The sequence below is a fragment of the Chiloscyllium plagiosum genome, chromosome 1 (genome assembly GCF_004010195.1).
Source record: "Chiloscyllium plagiosum isolate BGI_BamShark_2017 chromosome 1, ASM401019v2, whole genome shotgun sequence".
In the NCBI taxonomy this organism is placed as follows: Eukaryota; Metazoa; Chordata; class Chondrichthyes; order Orectolobiformes; family Hemiscylliidae; genus Chiloscyllium; species Chiloscyllium plagiosum.
In genome coordinates, this window is record NC_057710.1 from 110,759,570 (window position 1) to 110,774,372 (window position 14,803).

A 14,803-nucleotide genomic window follows, 5' to 3' on the forward strand; every position below is an offset into this window, starting at 1 on the left:
GAATGTTCGTTGATGTTGCGGGGTTTAGATGTTTCAAAAGGAATAGGGAGGGAGGTAAAAGAGGTGGGGTTGTGGCATTGTTAATCAGGGATAGTATCACAGCTGCAGAAAGGGAGGTCGTTGAGAAGGGTTTGTCCGCAGAGTCAGTGTGGGTGGAAGTCAGACACAGGAAAGGAGCAGTCACTTTCCTGGGAATTTTGTACAGCCACCTTCCCTCCCAAAATAGCAACGGAGACACGGCGCAGCAAATTGGGAGGCAGGTTGTTGTCATAGGTGACTTTAACTTCCCTAATATTGACTTGGACCTCCTTAGTTCAAATAGTTTGGATGGAGCGGTTTTTGTCAGGTGTGTCCAGGAAGGGTTGCTGACTCAATATGTAGTTAAGCCGACTAGAGGGGTGGCCATATTGTATTTGGTACTTGGCAAATGAACCTTGCCAAGTGTCTGATGTCTTGATGGGAGTGCATTATGGTGATAGTGATCACAATTCCATGACCTTTACTAAAGTCACAGAGGGGTATAGGAGCAGATGGTACGGGGCGAGTATTTAATAGGGAGAGGGGGAAATTACAATGCTATTTGGCAGGAACTATGGAGCATAACTTGGGAACAGATGTTCTCAGGAAAATGCACAGCAGAAATGGAGGTTGTTTAGGGAGCATTTCCTGCGAGTGCTAGATGGTTTGTCCCACTGAGGCAAGGAAGGGATGGTAAAGTGAAGGAACCTTGGATGACTAGAGATCTGAAACATCTAATCAAGAGGAAGTAGGAAGCTCACTTAAAGGTTGAGGAAGCAAGGATCAGATAGAGGTCTAGAGGGTTACAAGGGTGTCCAGGAAGGAACTGAAGAATGGTCTTAGACCAGCTTGAAGGGGGCATGAAAAAGCCTTGGTGGATAGGATTAAGGAAAAACCCCAAGTGTTCTACACTTATGTGAGGAACAAGAGGATGGCCAGAATGAGGGTGGGGCCAATCAGGGATAGTGGAGGGAACTGGAGTCAGAGGTAGGGGACGTCCTTAAGGAATACTTTGCTTCAGTATTCACTCCTGAGAGGAACCTTGACATTAATGAGGACAGTGTGAATCAAACTGATATGCTCGAATAAGTTGATGTTACGAATGAGGATGTTGTGTAAATTTTGAAAAACATGAGGATAAATAAGTCCCCTGGGCCAGATGGGATATACCCAAGGTTTTTACAGGAAGCAAGGGAAGATACTGCTGTGCCTTTGGCGATGATCTTTGTGTCCTAACTGTCCCACTGGAGTAGTATCAGACGATGGGAGGATGGTAAATGTTATTCCCTGGTTCAAGAAAAGGAATAGAGATAACCCTGAGAATTACAGAACAATCAGTCTTATGTCAGTGGTGGGCAAATTATTGAAAAGGATTCTGAAAGACAGGATTTGTGATTATTTGGAAAAGTATAGTTTGATTAGAGATAGTCAGCATGGTTTTGTGAGGGGCAGGTCATGCCTCAGAAGCCTTATTGAATTCTTTGAGATTGTGACAAAACATATTGATGAAGGTAGAGCAGTTGATGTGGTGTATATGGATTTTAGCAAGGCATTCAATAAGGTTTCCCATGGTAGGCTCATTCAGAAAGTAAGCAGGCATGGGGTACAGAGAAATCTGGCTGTCTGGATACAGAATTGGCGGGCCCATAGAAAACAGAGGGTGGTAGTAGATGGAAAGTATTCAGCCTGGAGCTCGTAACTAGTGGTGTTCCGCAAGGATCTATTCTGGGACCTCTGCTCTTTGAGATTTTTATAAATGACTTGGAAGAGGGCATGGAAGGGTCAGTTAGTAAGTTTGCCAATGACACTAAGGTTGGTGGAGTTGTAGATGGTGTGAAAGATTGTTGTAGGTTGCAACGGGACATTGACATGATGCAGAGCTGGACTGTATAGTGACAGATGGAGTTCAACTTGGAAAAGTGTGAAATGATTCATTTTGGAAGGTTGAATTTGAATGCAGAATACAGGGTTAAAGGCAGGATTCTTGGCAGTGTGGAGGAACAGAGGGATCTTGGGGTCCATGTCCATTGATCCCTTAAAGTTGCCACCCAAGTTGATAGGAGTGTTAAGAAGGCGTATAATGTGTAAGCTTTCATTAGCAGGGGGATTGAGTTTAAGAGCCGTGAAGTTATGCTGCAGCTCTATACAGCCCTGGTTAGACCACACTTGGAATATTGTGTTCTGTTCTGGTCGCTTCATTCCAGGAAGGATGTGGAAATTTTAGAGAGGGTGCAGAGGAGATTTATCAGAAATGCTGCCGGGACTGGAGGGCATGTCTTATGAAGAAGAGTGGAGGGTGCTAGGGCTTTTCTCAATTGAGCGAAGTAGGATGAGAGTTGAATAACATAGGTGTTCAAGATGATGAGCGGGATAGATAGAGCGAATAGCCAGAGATTTTTTCCCCTGGGCAGAAATGGCTATCATGAGGGACATAATTTAAGGTGATTGGAGGAAGGTTTAGGTAAGATGTCAGAGGTAGGTTCTTTACTCAGAATATGGTGGTGCTTGGAATTCGCTGCCAGCGGTGGTAGTAGAGTCAGATACGTTAGGGGTATTTAAGTCACTCCTGGATAGGCACATGGACAAGAGTAAAATATAGGCTATGTAGGTTAGTTAGATCTTAGAGAAAGATAAAAGGTCAGCACAACATCGAGGGCTGAATGGCCTGTACTGTGCTGTACTGTTCTGTGTTGAAAAATGAATGACCAATTAACTTGAGCAACAGTAATCTCTTGTATTACCGTAGGAGATTATGTTTGCTTTTATAATAATTAAAATTTATAATGCAACCTCATTTCAAGGATCAAACACTGTCATGGTCCCCTGAACTTTAAGGGTTCGTGGCAGTAGGGCAGACCTGTGAGATTGTGGGAAGGGAAAAGACCTGTGAAAGCTTGCGGTATGGAATAGATGGTTATGTGGAGATTTCACGGTTGGTTGAAAATTTACAAGGCCTTGAAGTAGAAGTGTTTAGGTCACGTGCACAAGTGAAAAGAAAAGCAAGGATTTAAAGGTGCCTTATGGCTGTTCACTTTGGTCAGAGCTCCACTTCAACCATTACTTCCTCGGAGCTTAAAATTTTGGCTCAAGGCCCCACTTTGGAAAACCTGCACTAAAACTGTGAACTATACTGACGTTATCAAATAACTTAATTAAAATATCTGAGAGAATACTGCAGAATTAATTGTAAGTTTTTTTGATACACACAAAATGATACTAAAAACTGATTAACAAAATTATCAGCATATTTATACAAATGACAACAATTAATGGATGATGCAAAGGCATCTTAGGTCAACCAATGATTTCTAAAGTAATTTCTGATGTTACCCAAATCCATCCTTTAGATGACGCCCACAATCATTGTCAGGTATCAATAAATTATTTTCCAGGAATTACCTGCACGGAATCTCTCTTTTAGAATATGCTGCAGCAAATATAGATTGTTGTCTCAGTGGGTCACTGAACTGAAAGAAAGCGTCATTTATAACATGTTATTTTGGAGTCATAAATTATTTCCATATTCATCAATAAATTAGAGCTAAATACTAAAGATGCTAGACATCTTATAGAACGTGATGGAGAAACTCAGAAGATCTGGTAACATTGAGTTCAGTATCACACCTCTTCAGAACCAAATAAAATACAAAATAGTCACTCCAAAGTTATTAACTTGCGATCTTTCTCCCAGACACATAAAGGTGATACAATACACTGGACACTAACTGCACGCTGTGCAATTTATGCCAAAAATATTACAAGGTTCCCAGGACAGCAAATGCTGCATCACTGGGACAGCGTGCAATTAAAAAGCCACATTGTTCCTTGAGTGGTTACAAAAGTTGAAGATTTTATAAAGAAGGGAGAATTTCCCAATGTGCCCAATTTGCAGACCCATGTTGACAAAAAGTACGGACTAGATTTCTGTACTTAACAAGAATTACTATTTATTACAAACAAAGGCTCTAGATACAGATAAATAATTATGAATTGTCAGCATTTGTAACTGTTCTGGGTAAAACACTAACCTCTACGTACACATACAGACATAGACAGGAAACATGACCTGGACATTACGGGTGGGTTCACGAGGTTGATCCTCAGTATGAAGATATTTTCTTCTGAGAAAAGGTTGGGTTTATACTCATTGGAGTTTAAAAGAATGAGAAGATTCTTAAAAGACTCAACAGGGTAGATGCAAACAGATTGTTTCTCCTTGTGGGAGAGTCTTTGAGCAGAGGGCATAACCTCAGAGGAAGAAGTTGCCCATTTAAGACAGAGATAAGGAGGACTTTTTCTCTTAGAGGGTAATGAATTTGAGGAATTCTTTACTACAGAGGGCTGTGAAGGTTAAGTCAGTAAGTATATTCGAGGCTGAGGTAGACATATTTTTAATAAGTAAGAGAATCAGGGTTATGGAGAACAGGCAGGAAAGTGGAGTTCATGATTATCAGATCATGATTTCATTGAATGGTGGAGTGGACTCAATAAGCTGAATGGTCTACTTCTGTTCCAATGTCTTCTCGTCTTATGGAGGGAAAGACTGGGAAGGCAGTCTAGTGGTCCCTGTCCATAAAGATCACTGAAATGACTTTTGTACAGATCGGAACATTGCTTCTCAATCTTCCTTCTGCAGGTACTTTTATCTGTTTTCAGGAGGGATAAGGTGACTTATAAAGGTTTTTCACTTATCAATTAAAAGTCACAGCTCCAGCAACTGCAAAAAGGGAAACAAATGGGCCATCTTCAGTAATGAGATGCTTATTACTGCATAGAAAAGGTTCGACTACCTGGAGCCAATCACATAGTTGTTGCCAGGTCTATTATTAGTAACTGGTCACTGATCCACAGACCAATCAGCAACTTGCTTGCCAGCCTTTGGCTCCAGCACATCACTAGGTTTTCACTAGTGTTTGAGCAACAGCTGAGTGAACGGCATTTACAATCAGGGTCGGGGTACTTGCGTTAAAAATGTGCAGCAATCTTTCAACAATCCTTACGTTTTTAAAACTGTTGTTTTCCCACTTAGTCTACAATCAAAATTTCAGAAAAATAAAAAGGTATGGGCTAGAATTCTACATTTGTGCTTTTCTCCTGATGAACATTAGCAGGCATCTCTCATGGTGAGTAAGTGGACAGCTGTTATTAAAGCAATAGCCAGGTAATATTGGTATTGTTCGAGTGAAGCATTTCTTACCTGCTTTACTGTTTAGAGGTTGGTCTCACTGTCAGCTTGAAAATGATTTTGCCCTACAAATCCCAAGGTGATTATGGTGTAACAAGGAAAATGGGCATCTGGGACACTGGTAAACAATGGGTCACTAATCTATTTCCTTAATCAGTGAGATTTAAAGATTAAGAAAGAAATCAAGAAATGAAGAAGATGACATTAGAATCAAATCAAGTGAAGAAAAATAAAGGGGAAGGACAATTGGATTAAAAGAAAGAAGAGAAAGAAAAAATAAGGAACTTGTTTAGTTGCAGGTAATAAACTGTTTCTTTCCAGGGCCAGGGGAGTAAAAAGGCACTGCAGGTACATAAATCTCTTACATAAAAGGGGACTTTCAATTAAAGTATTGTCTCTACTGTGCGAGGTGTTTTCTACTCAATCTGTTCAAAGATGCTATTGCACATTTCTAAAGCAGTTGGGACTGGAATGTGGGCCTCACGGTCCAGAAGTAGGGGCACTACCACTGTTCCACAACAGCTCTCAACATTCCATTGTTCTACAATGAGTTTAATTTAGCAATTAATGAGCAGATGTAGTAATTTCATAAAAGACATGAGGAGCTTGAGAACAAGTTGTAATTTCTGAGAGGCTAATGATGGAGCACTGTAAATGAGCAACTTGTGGTGATTTGCAGTTCATGCGTATCTATTTTTCACATAAGTAGGTGGACATTTTAATCAGCAAAAATGAAGAAATCTATCAATATCACCATAATTTTTCTAGCAAAATATGGGCTAATGATAGGTCAAGTTGGAGGAAGATATCTGGCGTTTCTCAAGATTTTGTAGAGATCTTGGAGGTTGCAACAATGATGATGTCGTCTGGTTATGGAAGCTGGAGTTTGACATAAATTAATCTGACAGTTTGATATAAGTTTTACTTGTTATGTTTGTCTCTCCAGAGTAGTAAATGCACAGCAGTCTGCTGTAATAAAACATTTTTATTTTCAAATAGCAAAATGCAATTAGTAATCCTTGTAGAGAAAGGGAACAAAAGCAATTTGTACTCTTAATGCTGCAAATGTTTTGAAAAACAGATAACTGTCAGAAGCTGAAGAGAAGCATTACTGCATTTGAGCAAACCTAATGCTACTTCTAAAGCCTAGTAGCTCTCATTGTGCAGTCTGAACTTTCACAATCTCTGAACAATCACATCATTGGGCCAAAGATCCTCCCGTTGGCAGATTTGTTGCATGGCAATCCAAATACCCACTAACACAAAACCCTCTCAGAACCCAAGTTATGCAGAGTATTCTAAAGGCTACAAAACCTCTGTCAACACGCTGACTCTCATGGGAGAGAAATACTGCACTGGTACAATATTTTAAAGAACTACTTTACTTCTCAGCAAGATGGCAGAGGTACAGCAGCTTGGGGGTAGTAATTAGAAATGTCTTTGGATTCTCTGACACATTAGTGAACATGTTGCTTGCAGCACAGAGCATTAAGGGAAATATTTGAAAGTGCTAATAGTAGAAGGCAGCATAGCAAAGTGATTTAGGCTGTCTGAATGGAAGCGATTGTGGCTGTCAGCTAACAAAACATCACTCCTGAAACAGGCCTTGCATTCAAAGCTTTGATGGAATATGAATAAATCATTTCTATATGAAATATTTCTGAAATGCAAAAATTGTAAGCTCAAGGCAGAATCTTACTGGTCATGCCAAGGCAACTCTGACCGATTGGAAGACAGGATGGGAAGTTGGCGGGTAGCTAATGTGAACATCATGGCCACATTGGAAATTCCAACAGGAACTTCTTGGTGGTGGACAGACTTAGGCCAAAGTGTGACAGCTCTCTAGAAGCAGGAGGGTGAGCAACAGGATTTAAGGAGAAGAGGCAGAAAACTGGCATCCAGAACAGAGTTGCCCCTTTATTCTGCAACACTGATGTTGAGTTTCTTCTGGCCTGTGAGGTGGAAAGGAAGGTCCTCTCTCTGGCTGGTGGAATCCCATTCACCTCTGTACACCACCATGGTTCAGGGTTTTATACACACAGGTTTTGCCAACCTTGAGAGAATAACCAACCTTGTGAACAACTGTGAGCAAGTGCACTCAAATATACTGTGCTTACATAAGCAATGCACTGATGTGGGCTGCATTTTGTGCATACATTATAAAATTAACAAGTCAGTAGGCTGATGGGACAGAGATGAGGTGGATTTGCCCCAACAAATTCTGCTCTGCAGCCAACAAGAATACCAGCAAAGGGCAGAGACACAATGAGGAGGTTAAGGCTACTAACTTTATTGGGGCTCCTCGATCTTTCAGACTAATGGACTATCTATGCAGCAAGCCCAATGACAGAGATCACTCCTGTGGGTCACTAGTGTGGCGGCCTCCAGTGGTACTCCTAACAGCTCCTCAGGATGAGGACGATCACCATGTGCATCTGAGTAATCAGGGTTATTGAAGGGGGAATAACAAACCCTCTAGACAGATCTACATCATTCACTGGTGTTGAGAATATGTCAGTACCAAGCTGTATCTTCATTGCAAGTGCCCTTAGGCGCAGTTCAAAGACAGGACCAGGTCAGGCTGTTTCCCAGGCTACAATGGTTCAGCTGAAAGTGGCTAGACCATATTATCTCTGAACAAAGCAAAAGAACTGATGCTGGAAATCAGAAAAAAACAAAAATTGCTGGAAAAGCTCAGCAGGTCTGGCAGCATCTGTGGAGAGAAATCAAAGTTAACATTCTGGGTCCAGTGACCCTTCTTCAGAACATTACTCTGATTATCTTGAATACTGACATAAATCTGATGTAACCGGAAACCTATCCTGACCTGGTCATCTTTGTTCCTGCAGAAACTATGTTCTGTATCTTCCTCTTCTTCCAATAAACTATGTTGTTCCAGGTACCCATCCACTTCAACATTTACACCTCTCTATGCAGCCAGATAATGGAAACTGCAGAGCACCACAAAAGCCTAGTAGGAGCATTGCGCAGGGCACCACTCAACTGCTCCAAACAGCAGCATTACATCTTGAGAAGCCCACTCAATGGTGCTGCTTGTGAGCAGATGGTTTCAGTTTTGGTAGCTTTGTGCCAGAGTCTCAAAGTCCTGTGAAGGGAAGCACAGTCACCTCTACAAGAGATAGTCTCTGAATCCTGAGAATCATCCACAGCAGTTTAAGGGAGGAATGCTCAGTTCTGGCAACCTGCCTGCTGAAGGAGCAATTCATAGTAGTTCCTAGAAAGATCACTACACACAATACAGGAGGGTCTTCTTGTACTCATGGACCAATTGGAGATTAAGGGAGAGGAAAGACTTCTGTTGATGAATCGCTTTGGTTCATCAGCCAATGGCTTGATGGACACATAGATGCAGTCAATGATGCCCTGCATAGATATTTTCTTATCGATCTTTATCAGCAATGTCATTAGACCCCCTGCAGCAAGTGGAACTTGAACCCAGTCCTTCTGGTCCAGAGTTAGACACACTATACCAATGTGCCACAAGAGCCCTCATAACTGGCTTATCATTGAGTTGTCATGTCCATGCATCGGATCTGTCCCTGACCAGTCATACAACCAATGCATCACGACCAAACCCAAACAAGCCCTTAATTAGCTAATGAGACAATTAACAGGATTGATTGGTCTTCAATCCCAAATTGTGTTGATTGTCAGGTCCTGCCTTCCCCCACCCTGCAGAAAGTAGCTGGCTGCAGGAACGCAGATAACTGGCATACCAGCTGAAAGCTTCTAGTTCCAGTCCATCACCATTCCCAGGGACCCCTTGTGGTGCAGTGGTAGCATCCCTACCCCCAGACCAAGAGACCTGGGTTGGAGTCCCACCTGCTCCAGTGGTGTGCAATTACATCTCCAGAAGAAGGGCTCATGCCCGAAACGTCGATTCTCCTGCTCCTTGGATGTTGCCTGACCTGCTGCGCTTTTCCAGCAACACACTTTCAGCTACATCTCCATACAGCCTGCTTACAAGAATTTCAACAGCTTCCTCGTTTCCCCTCCCCCGACATTATCCCAGTCCCAAGCCTCCAACTCGGCACCGCATTCAGGACCTGTCCATCACTCCCCCCTCTGACCTACCACCTTCTCCCTCACCTTCATCCACCCATCGCTTTCTCAGCTACCGTTCCCCAAATCCCACCTCCTCCCATTTAACTCTCAGTCCCCACCCACAGGCCTCATTCCTGACGAAGGGCTTATGTCCGAAATGTTGATTCTCCCGCTCCTCGGGTGCTGCCTGACCGGCTGTGCTTTTCTAGCACCACACTCTCTACTCTGATCTCCAGCATCTGCAGTCCTCACTTTCTCCTACTTGCAAAAATAGATTTACACAAAACTTTCCATCTCCATTCCCACAACTTTCAGAAACCAAAAATTCTGCCTTTTCTTCATCAGACTTTATTAGAAAGAAGGTGGAGCAAAACCTTCTGGCATCAGTTGGGTGAATGCAAAGACATTGTTGATAAAGTTAATATATAAAAACAGAGAACTCTGCATCTGTCAGTTTGATAAGCATACAGAGAATCATCATCAGTTTGGAGATGTAGCAGACAGCCTCCACTTATATTTTCTGGAGAGAGTAATCTGGCTTTATGTTTGTGGGGACACATTTGTGGAAGAACAAAGCTGAAACTATCTGCTCACAAGCAGCACTATTGAGCGGACTTCTCAAGGTGGTTGCTTCTATCGAGAAAGAATTAATGTTCAAATTTAACACGACTTTTCTTCAGAAATAGGCTTGGGTTTGAAAGAAAAGTGCTGGTTCATTTAGGTTCCCTTTATTCTTTAAGGAAACCTTTAACTAGCCAATGCACAATCTGCTCTGACAGGTAACTCATATTTGGACATGGAGAAAAACATCAAATAATAAAAGAAATTCAGTTTGGCAGCTTCTATAGAGAAAGAATTAATGTTTGAATTTAATGTGACTCTTCTTCAGAAATTGGCTTGGGTTTAAAAGAAAAGTTATATCAGACTTGAGACATTAGCTTTGCTCCTGTCCCACAGATGTTGAGACGTTAGCTCTACTCCTCTCCCCACAGATGTTGAGACATTAGCTCTGCTCCTGTCCTCACAGATGTTGAGACATTAGCTCTGCTCTTTCCCCACAGAGGTTGAGACGTTAGCTCTGCTCCTCTCCCAAAAGATGTTGAGACATTAGCTCTGCTCCTCTCCCACAAATGTTGAGATATTAGCTCTGCTCCTCTGCCACAGATGTTGAGATGTTAGTTCTGCTCCTCTCCCCACAGATGTTGTGACATTAGCTCTGCTCCTGTCCTCACAGATGTTGAGATGTTAGCTCTGCTCCTCTCCCCACAGATGCTGAGACATTAGCTCTACTCCTCTCCCCACAGAGTCATAGAGATTTACAGCATGGAAACAGACCCTTTGGTCCAACCTGTCCATGCTGACCCACCTGCCAGCACCCAGTACATATCCCTCAGAAACCCTTCCTATTCATATTCCCATGCAAATGCCTCTTAAATGTTGCAATTGTACCAGTCTCCACCACTTCCTCTGGTAGCTCATTTCATACATGTACCACCCTCTATGTGAAAAAGTTGCCCCGTAGGTCTCTTTTATATCTTTCCCCTCTCACCCTAAACCTATGCCCTCTAGTTCTGGACACCCCGACCCCCGGGAAAAGACTTTGTCTTTATACCCTATCCATGCCCCTCAATTTTGTAAACCTCTACAAGGTCACCCCTCAGCCTCTGACGCTCCAGAGAAAACAGCCCCAGCCTGGCATGTTTTCAGCAATTTCGTTTTTTATTTTAGAACACCAGGTTCCACTGTATTTTCTTTCTATTTCACTGTAAAACACAGAATTAGCTTGGGTTGCTAGACCAACGGTCAGGGTGGTGATAAGAGGGGTCACTTAATAGTTTGAGATTAAGAGTTGAAAGTGAAATCAGCTTAGTTATCACCACTCATGGTATAAGGAGTATTCAGTTAACACAACAGGATCAAGTGGAGAAGGCAGTTCTGTACCAAAGGCTGCATTGATTCAAGCTGAGAAACTAAAGCTTTCCATCCAGAATAGGAAGATCAAACCACCTGCTTTGGGTTTTGTAATTAACCACATTCATTTTTACACATGTACACTTCAAGTCAGTTGATGTTTGAAACTGTTAATGTGTCATCCTAAAGAATTACTGTTAAAGGAATCTCTTCAATTTATTATCTCGTGCTCCTGATAGCTGCTAATTATTACATAGCAATTCAGAACTGACATAACAACATGACAATCAACTGCTATTTGTTTTGCTAAAAAATACTGTACATACATGATCAGTTGCTCAACTTGTAGGCAACTCTGATTATACTTACATATGGCTGTTAAGCATTTACGTATGCAGATCTTACATTTGAGCTGTAATAAATTGTAATGGAAAATTATCCATTTACTGTGAAATTTGAAAGGGAATGCTTTTCTAAAATTTAATGCTGTGCTGAGCTTTGTAAACAATACTTTGATGAAGTCTGCAGCCAGCTCATCTCTGTTTGAATTTTGTAAACATTCAACTCGACCTTGCGACAATCGAACTCAGCGAAAGCTGAAGAACTGTTCTGTCCAAGACCAGGGGATGAGAGAATAACAACTTGAGTTTTCCCAGTCTTTGCCCTTGAGAGCGTGATAAGAAGCAGTATAAGGCAAGCATCTGAACAATGCACTTACATTGAGGCATCTCGCTGAATGTACTGGGGTCAATTCTGCAGAATTTAAATAATGCTCCTTTCTTTGCTCTTGCTAATAGTTGAGTCAAGTTGATTTAATTTCCACGACATAAATAAAAAAAGTGAAGGCACCATTGCTCTCTCATTGGTCAGACATAACTGTTGGCGAGTTTACCCTGAGGGTCACCAGACTCAGGTGAGAAGTGAGAAGGCAGAACCTTCATGATGACCTCAACAGAAGTTGAACCTTGCTGTTTGCATCACTCTGCATTGTAAACCAGCCGTCCAGCCAAGTAGGTTAACCACGCCAACACCGATTGTGGAACATCGGAAGGGCTGCATACGTGCAGTTTAGAAAGAACCTTGCCAGGAGGAGATCTAACCAAAATATTCAAAATCAAAGGGCTTTGGTTTGTTCAGAAAAAATAGGGAGAAAATGATCCCCACGATAAAAGGAATTGACAGCGAAAGAGAAATGAAGTCATATGGGTTGAGAAACAAAAAAAGGGAAACCACAGAGCTAGGTAGATATTATACACCCCCAAATACTGAGATAGAGTTACAGGAGCAAGTATGAAGGCAGAGTGCAAAAATATTCAGGCAACAATATTAGAGGGCTTCAACTACCCAAACATCCACTGGGATATAAATAGAACAAAAGGCCCAACATTCTTGAACTACATGCAAAAGAACATTTGCTTTTACCAGCACATAACAAACCTAAAGACAGAAGACACAACTCTAGATTTAGTCTGCAGAAATGAGCAGCGGTGGGTGACTATTTTGGAGAAGTGATCATAACACCAGTAGATTTTGCATCACTACAGAAAGGGACAAAGAAACAACAGGAGTAAAAGTTCTAAATTGGGAAAAGGCAAACTTTACAAAGTTGAGAGATGATTTGACGAAAGTAGAATGGTTATAAGCTAACTTTGAGGAAAGTCAGTGGCAAATCAGTTGTGGGGTATCCAAAAGCAAAGTTATAGAGACACAGTGTACACATGATCACACAAAAACAAAGGGTGGCACTATCAAATCTAATGTCCCCTGATCACCCAGAAGCATTCAGGACAAGATAAAGTAAAAAGACAGGGCTTATGCCAATCTCAAAAAAAGCAATACTTAAGAAGCTTAGAGAAATAATGAAGTTTTGAGGTGAAGTGAGAAAGGAAATATGGAAGGCAACAAATGGGTACGAGAAAATATTGATCAATAAAACATCTTTTGATTTTGGATGTAGGTTTGCTCACTGAGCTGGAAGGTTAGTTTTCAGACATTTTGCCACCATACTAGGTAACATCATCAGTGAGGCAGAGGTGGGTACTAAAGATGCTGGAGATTAGAGTGGTGCCGGAAAAGCACAACATGTCAGGCAGCATCTGAGGAGCAGAAAAATTGATGTTTCAGGCAAAAGCCCTTCATCAGGAATGAAGAAGGGCTTTTGCCCGAAACATCGTCAGTGAGCCTCCAGTGAAGCACTGATGTTATGGCCCGTTTTCTATTTATGTGTTTAGGTTTCCTTGGGCTAGTGATGTCATTTCTGGGGGTGATGCCATTTCCTGTTCTTTTTCTCAGAGGGCGATTGATGGGATCCAAATCGATGTGTTTGTTGATAGAGTTCCAGTTGGAATGCTATGCTTTGAGGAATTCTCGTGCGTCTTTCTGTTTGGCTTGTCCTAGGATGGTTGAAAGGGGACTTGTTAGAGGTGTAAAATTTTGAAGGGCATAGATGGGGTAGGTTGAAAGGCACTTTTTCCAATAGTAGAGGGGTCAACTAGCTACAAAAAGACATGACCCACTATCTCGAGTATCCTTACATACAGATGAGGAAGAACATTACTTTGACTGGGACAACACATCCATCCTAGGACAAACCAAACAGAGACATGCATAAGACTTCCTCGAAGCATGGCATTTCAACTGGAACTCTATCAACAAACACATTGATTTGGATCCCATCTATCACCCTCTGAGAAAAAGAACAGGAAATGGCATCACCACCAGAAATGACATCACCAGCCCAAGGAAACCTAAACACATAAATCGAAAGTGGGCCACGCCACCAGTGCTTTACCGGAGGCTCACTCATGATGTTACCTAGTATGGTGGTGAAACGTCTGAAAATGAACCTTCCTGCTCAGCGAGCAAACCTACATCCAGAACCTCAACCTGAGCTACAAATCTTCTCCAAACTTGCTATCTTTCGATTTTCCTTTTTGGCAGTACATTAAGAGTAAGATGATAACTAAGTAAATGCTGAACTTCTTGGAGATTTCCACAATAACTTGTGTGTGAATGCTGAAGATGAAGGCAGAGTTCTAAATGAGTGTTTTGTTTCAGTCTTCATAAATGAGGGATAATGCAGACATTCCAGTTAAAATTAAGGGAGTATGAATTACTTGATAAAAATGCATAGTAAGAAAGAACCTGCTGGAGGGACTGACCTCTTTGAAAGTGGATAAACCCCCATAGCTGGATAAATTCTATCCTGGGATTCTGACATTTACAGCACAGAAAGAGACCATTTGGCCCATTGTCTCCATGCTGATCAATTTAAGATCTGACTTCCAAAGGGTTTTTACAAATATATTAAGGACAAAAGGGAGAGAATAGGGCCCCTCAAAGATCAGCAAGGCGGCCTTTGTGTGGAGCCACAGAAAATGGGGAAGATACTGAATGAATATTTTGCATCTGTATTTACTGTGGAAAAGGATATGGAAGATATAGACTGTAGGGAAATAGATGGTGACATCTTGCAAAATGTCCAGATTACAGAGGAGGAAGTGCTGGATGTCTTGAAATGGTTAAAGGTGGATAAATCCCCAGGACCTGATCAGGTGTACCCAAGAACTCTGTGGGAAGCTAGGGAAGTGATTGCTGGGCCTCTTGCTGAAATATTTGTATCAT

General features: G+C 41.8%; 1 protein-coding gene across 1 annotated transcript in view; it reads right to left on the reverse strand.

The window, feature by feature from the left end:
- Positions 1–14,803, reverse strand: part of LOC122551705 (PACRG-like protein) — a 34,829-nt gene that overhangs the window by 13,265 nt on the left and 6,761 nt on the right. Inside the window, exon 3 of the mRNA XM_043694056.1 lies at positions 3,418–3,485. Coding sequence (XP_043549991.1) covers positions 3,418–3,485 — 68 coding nt within the window. The remainder of the gene's footprint in view (positions 1–3,417; positions 3,486–14,803) is intronic.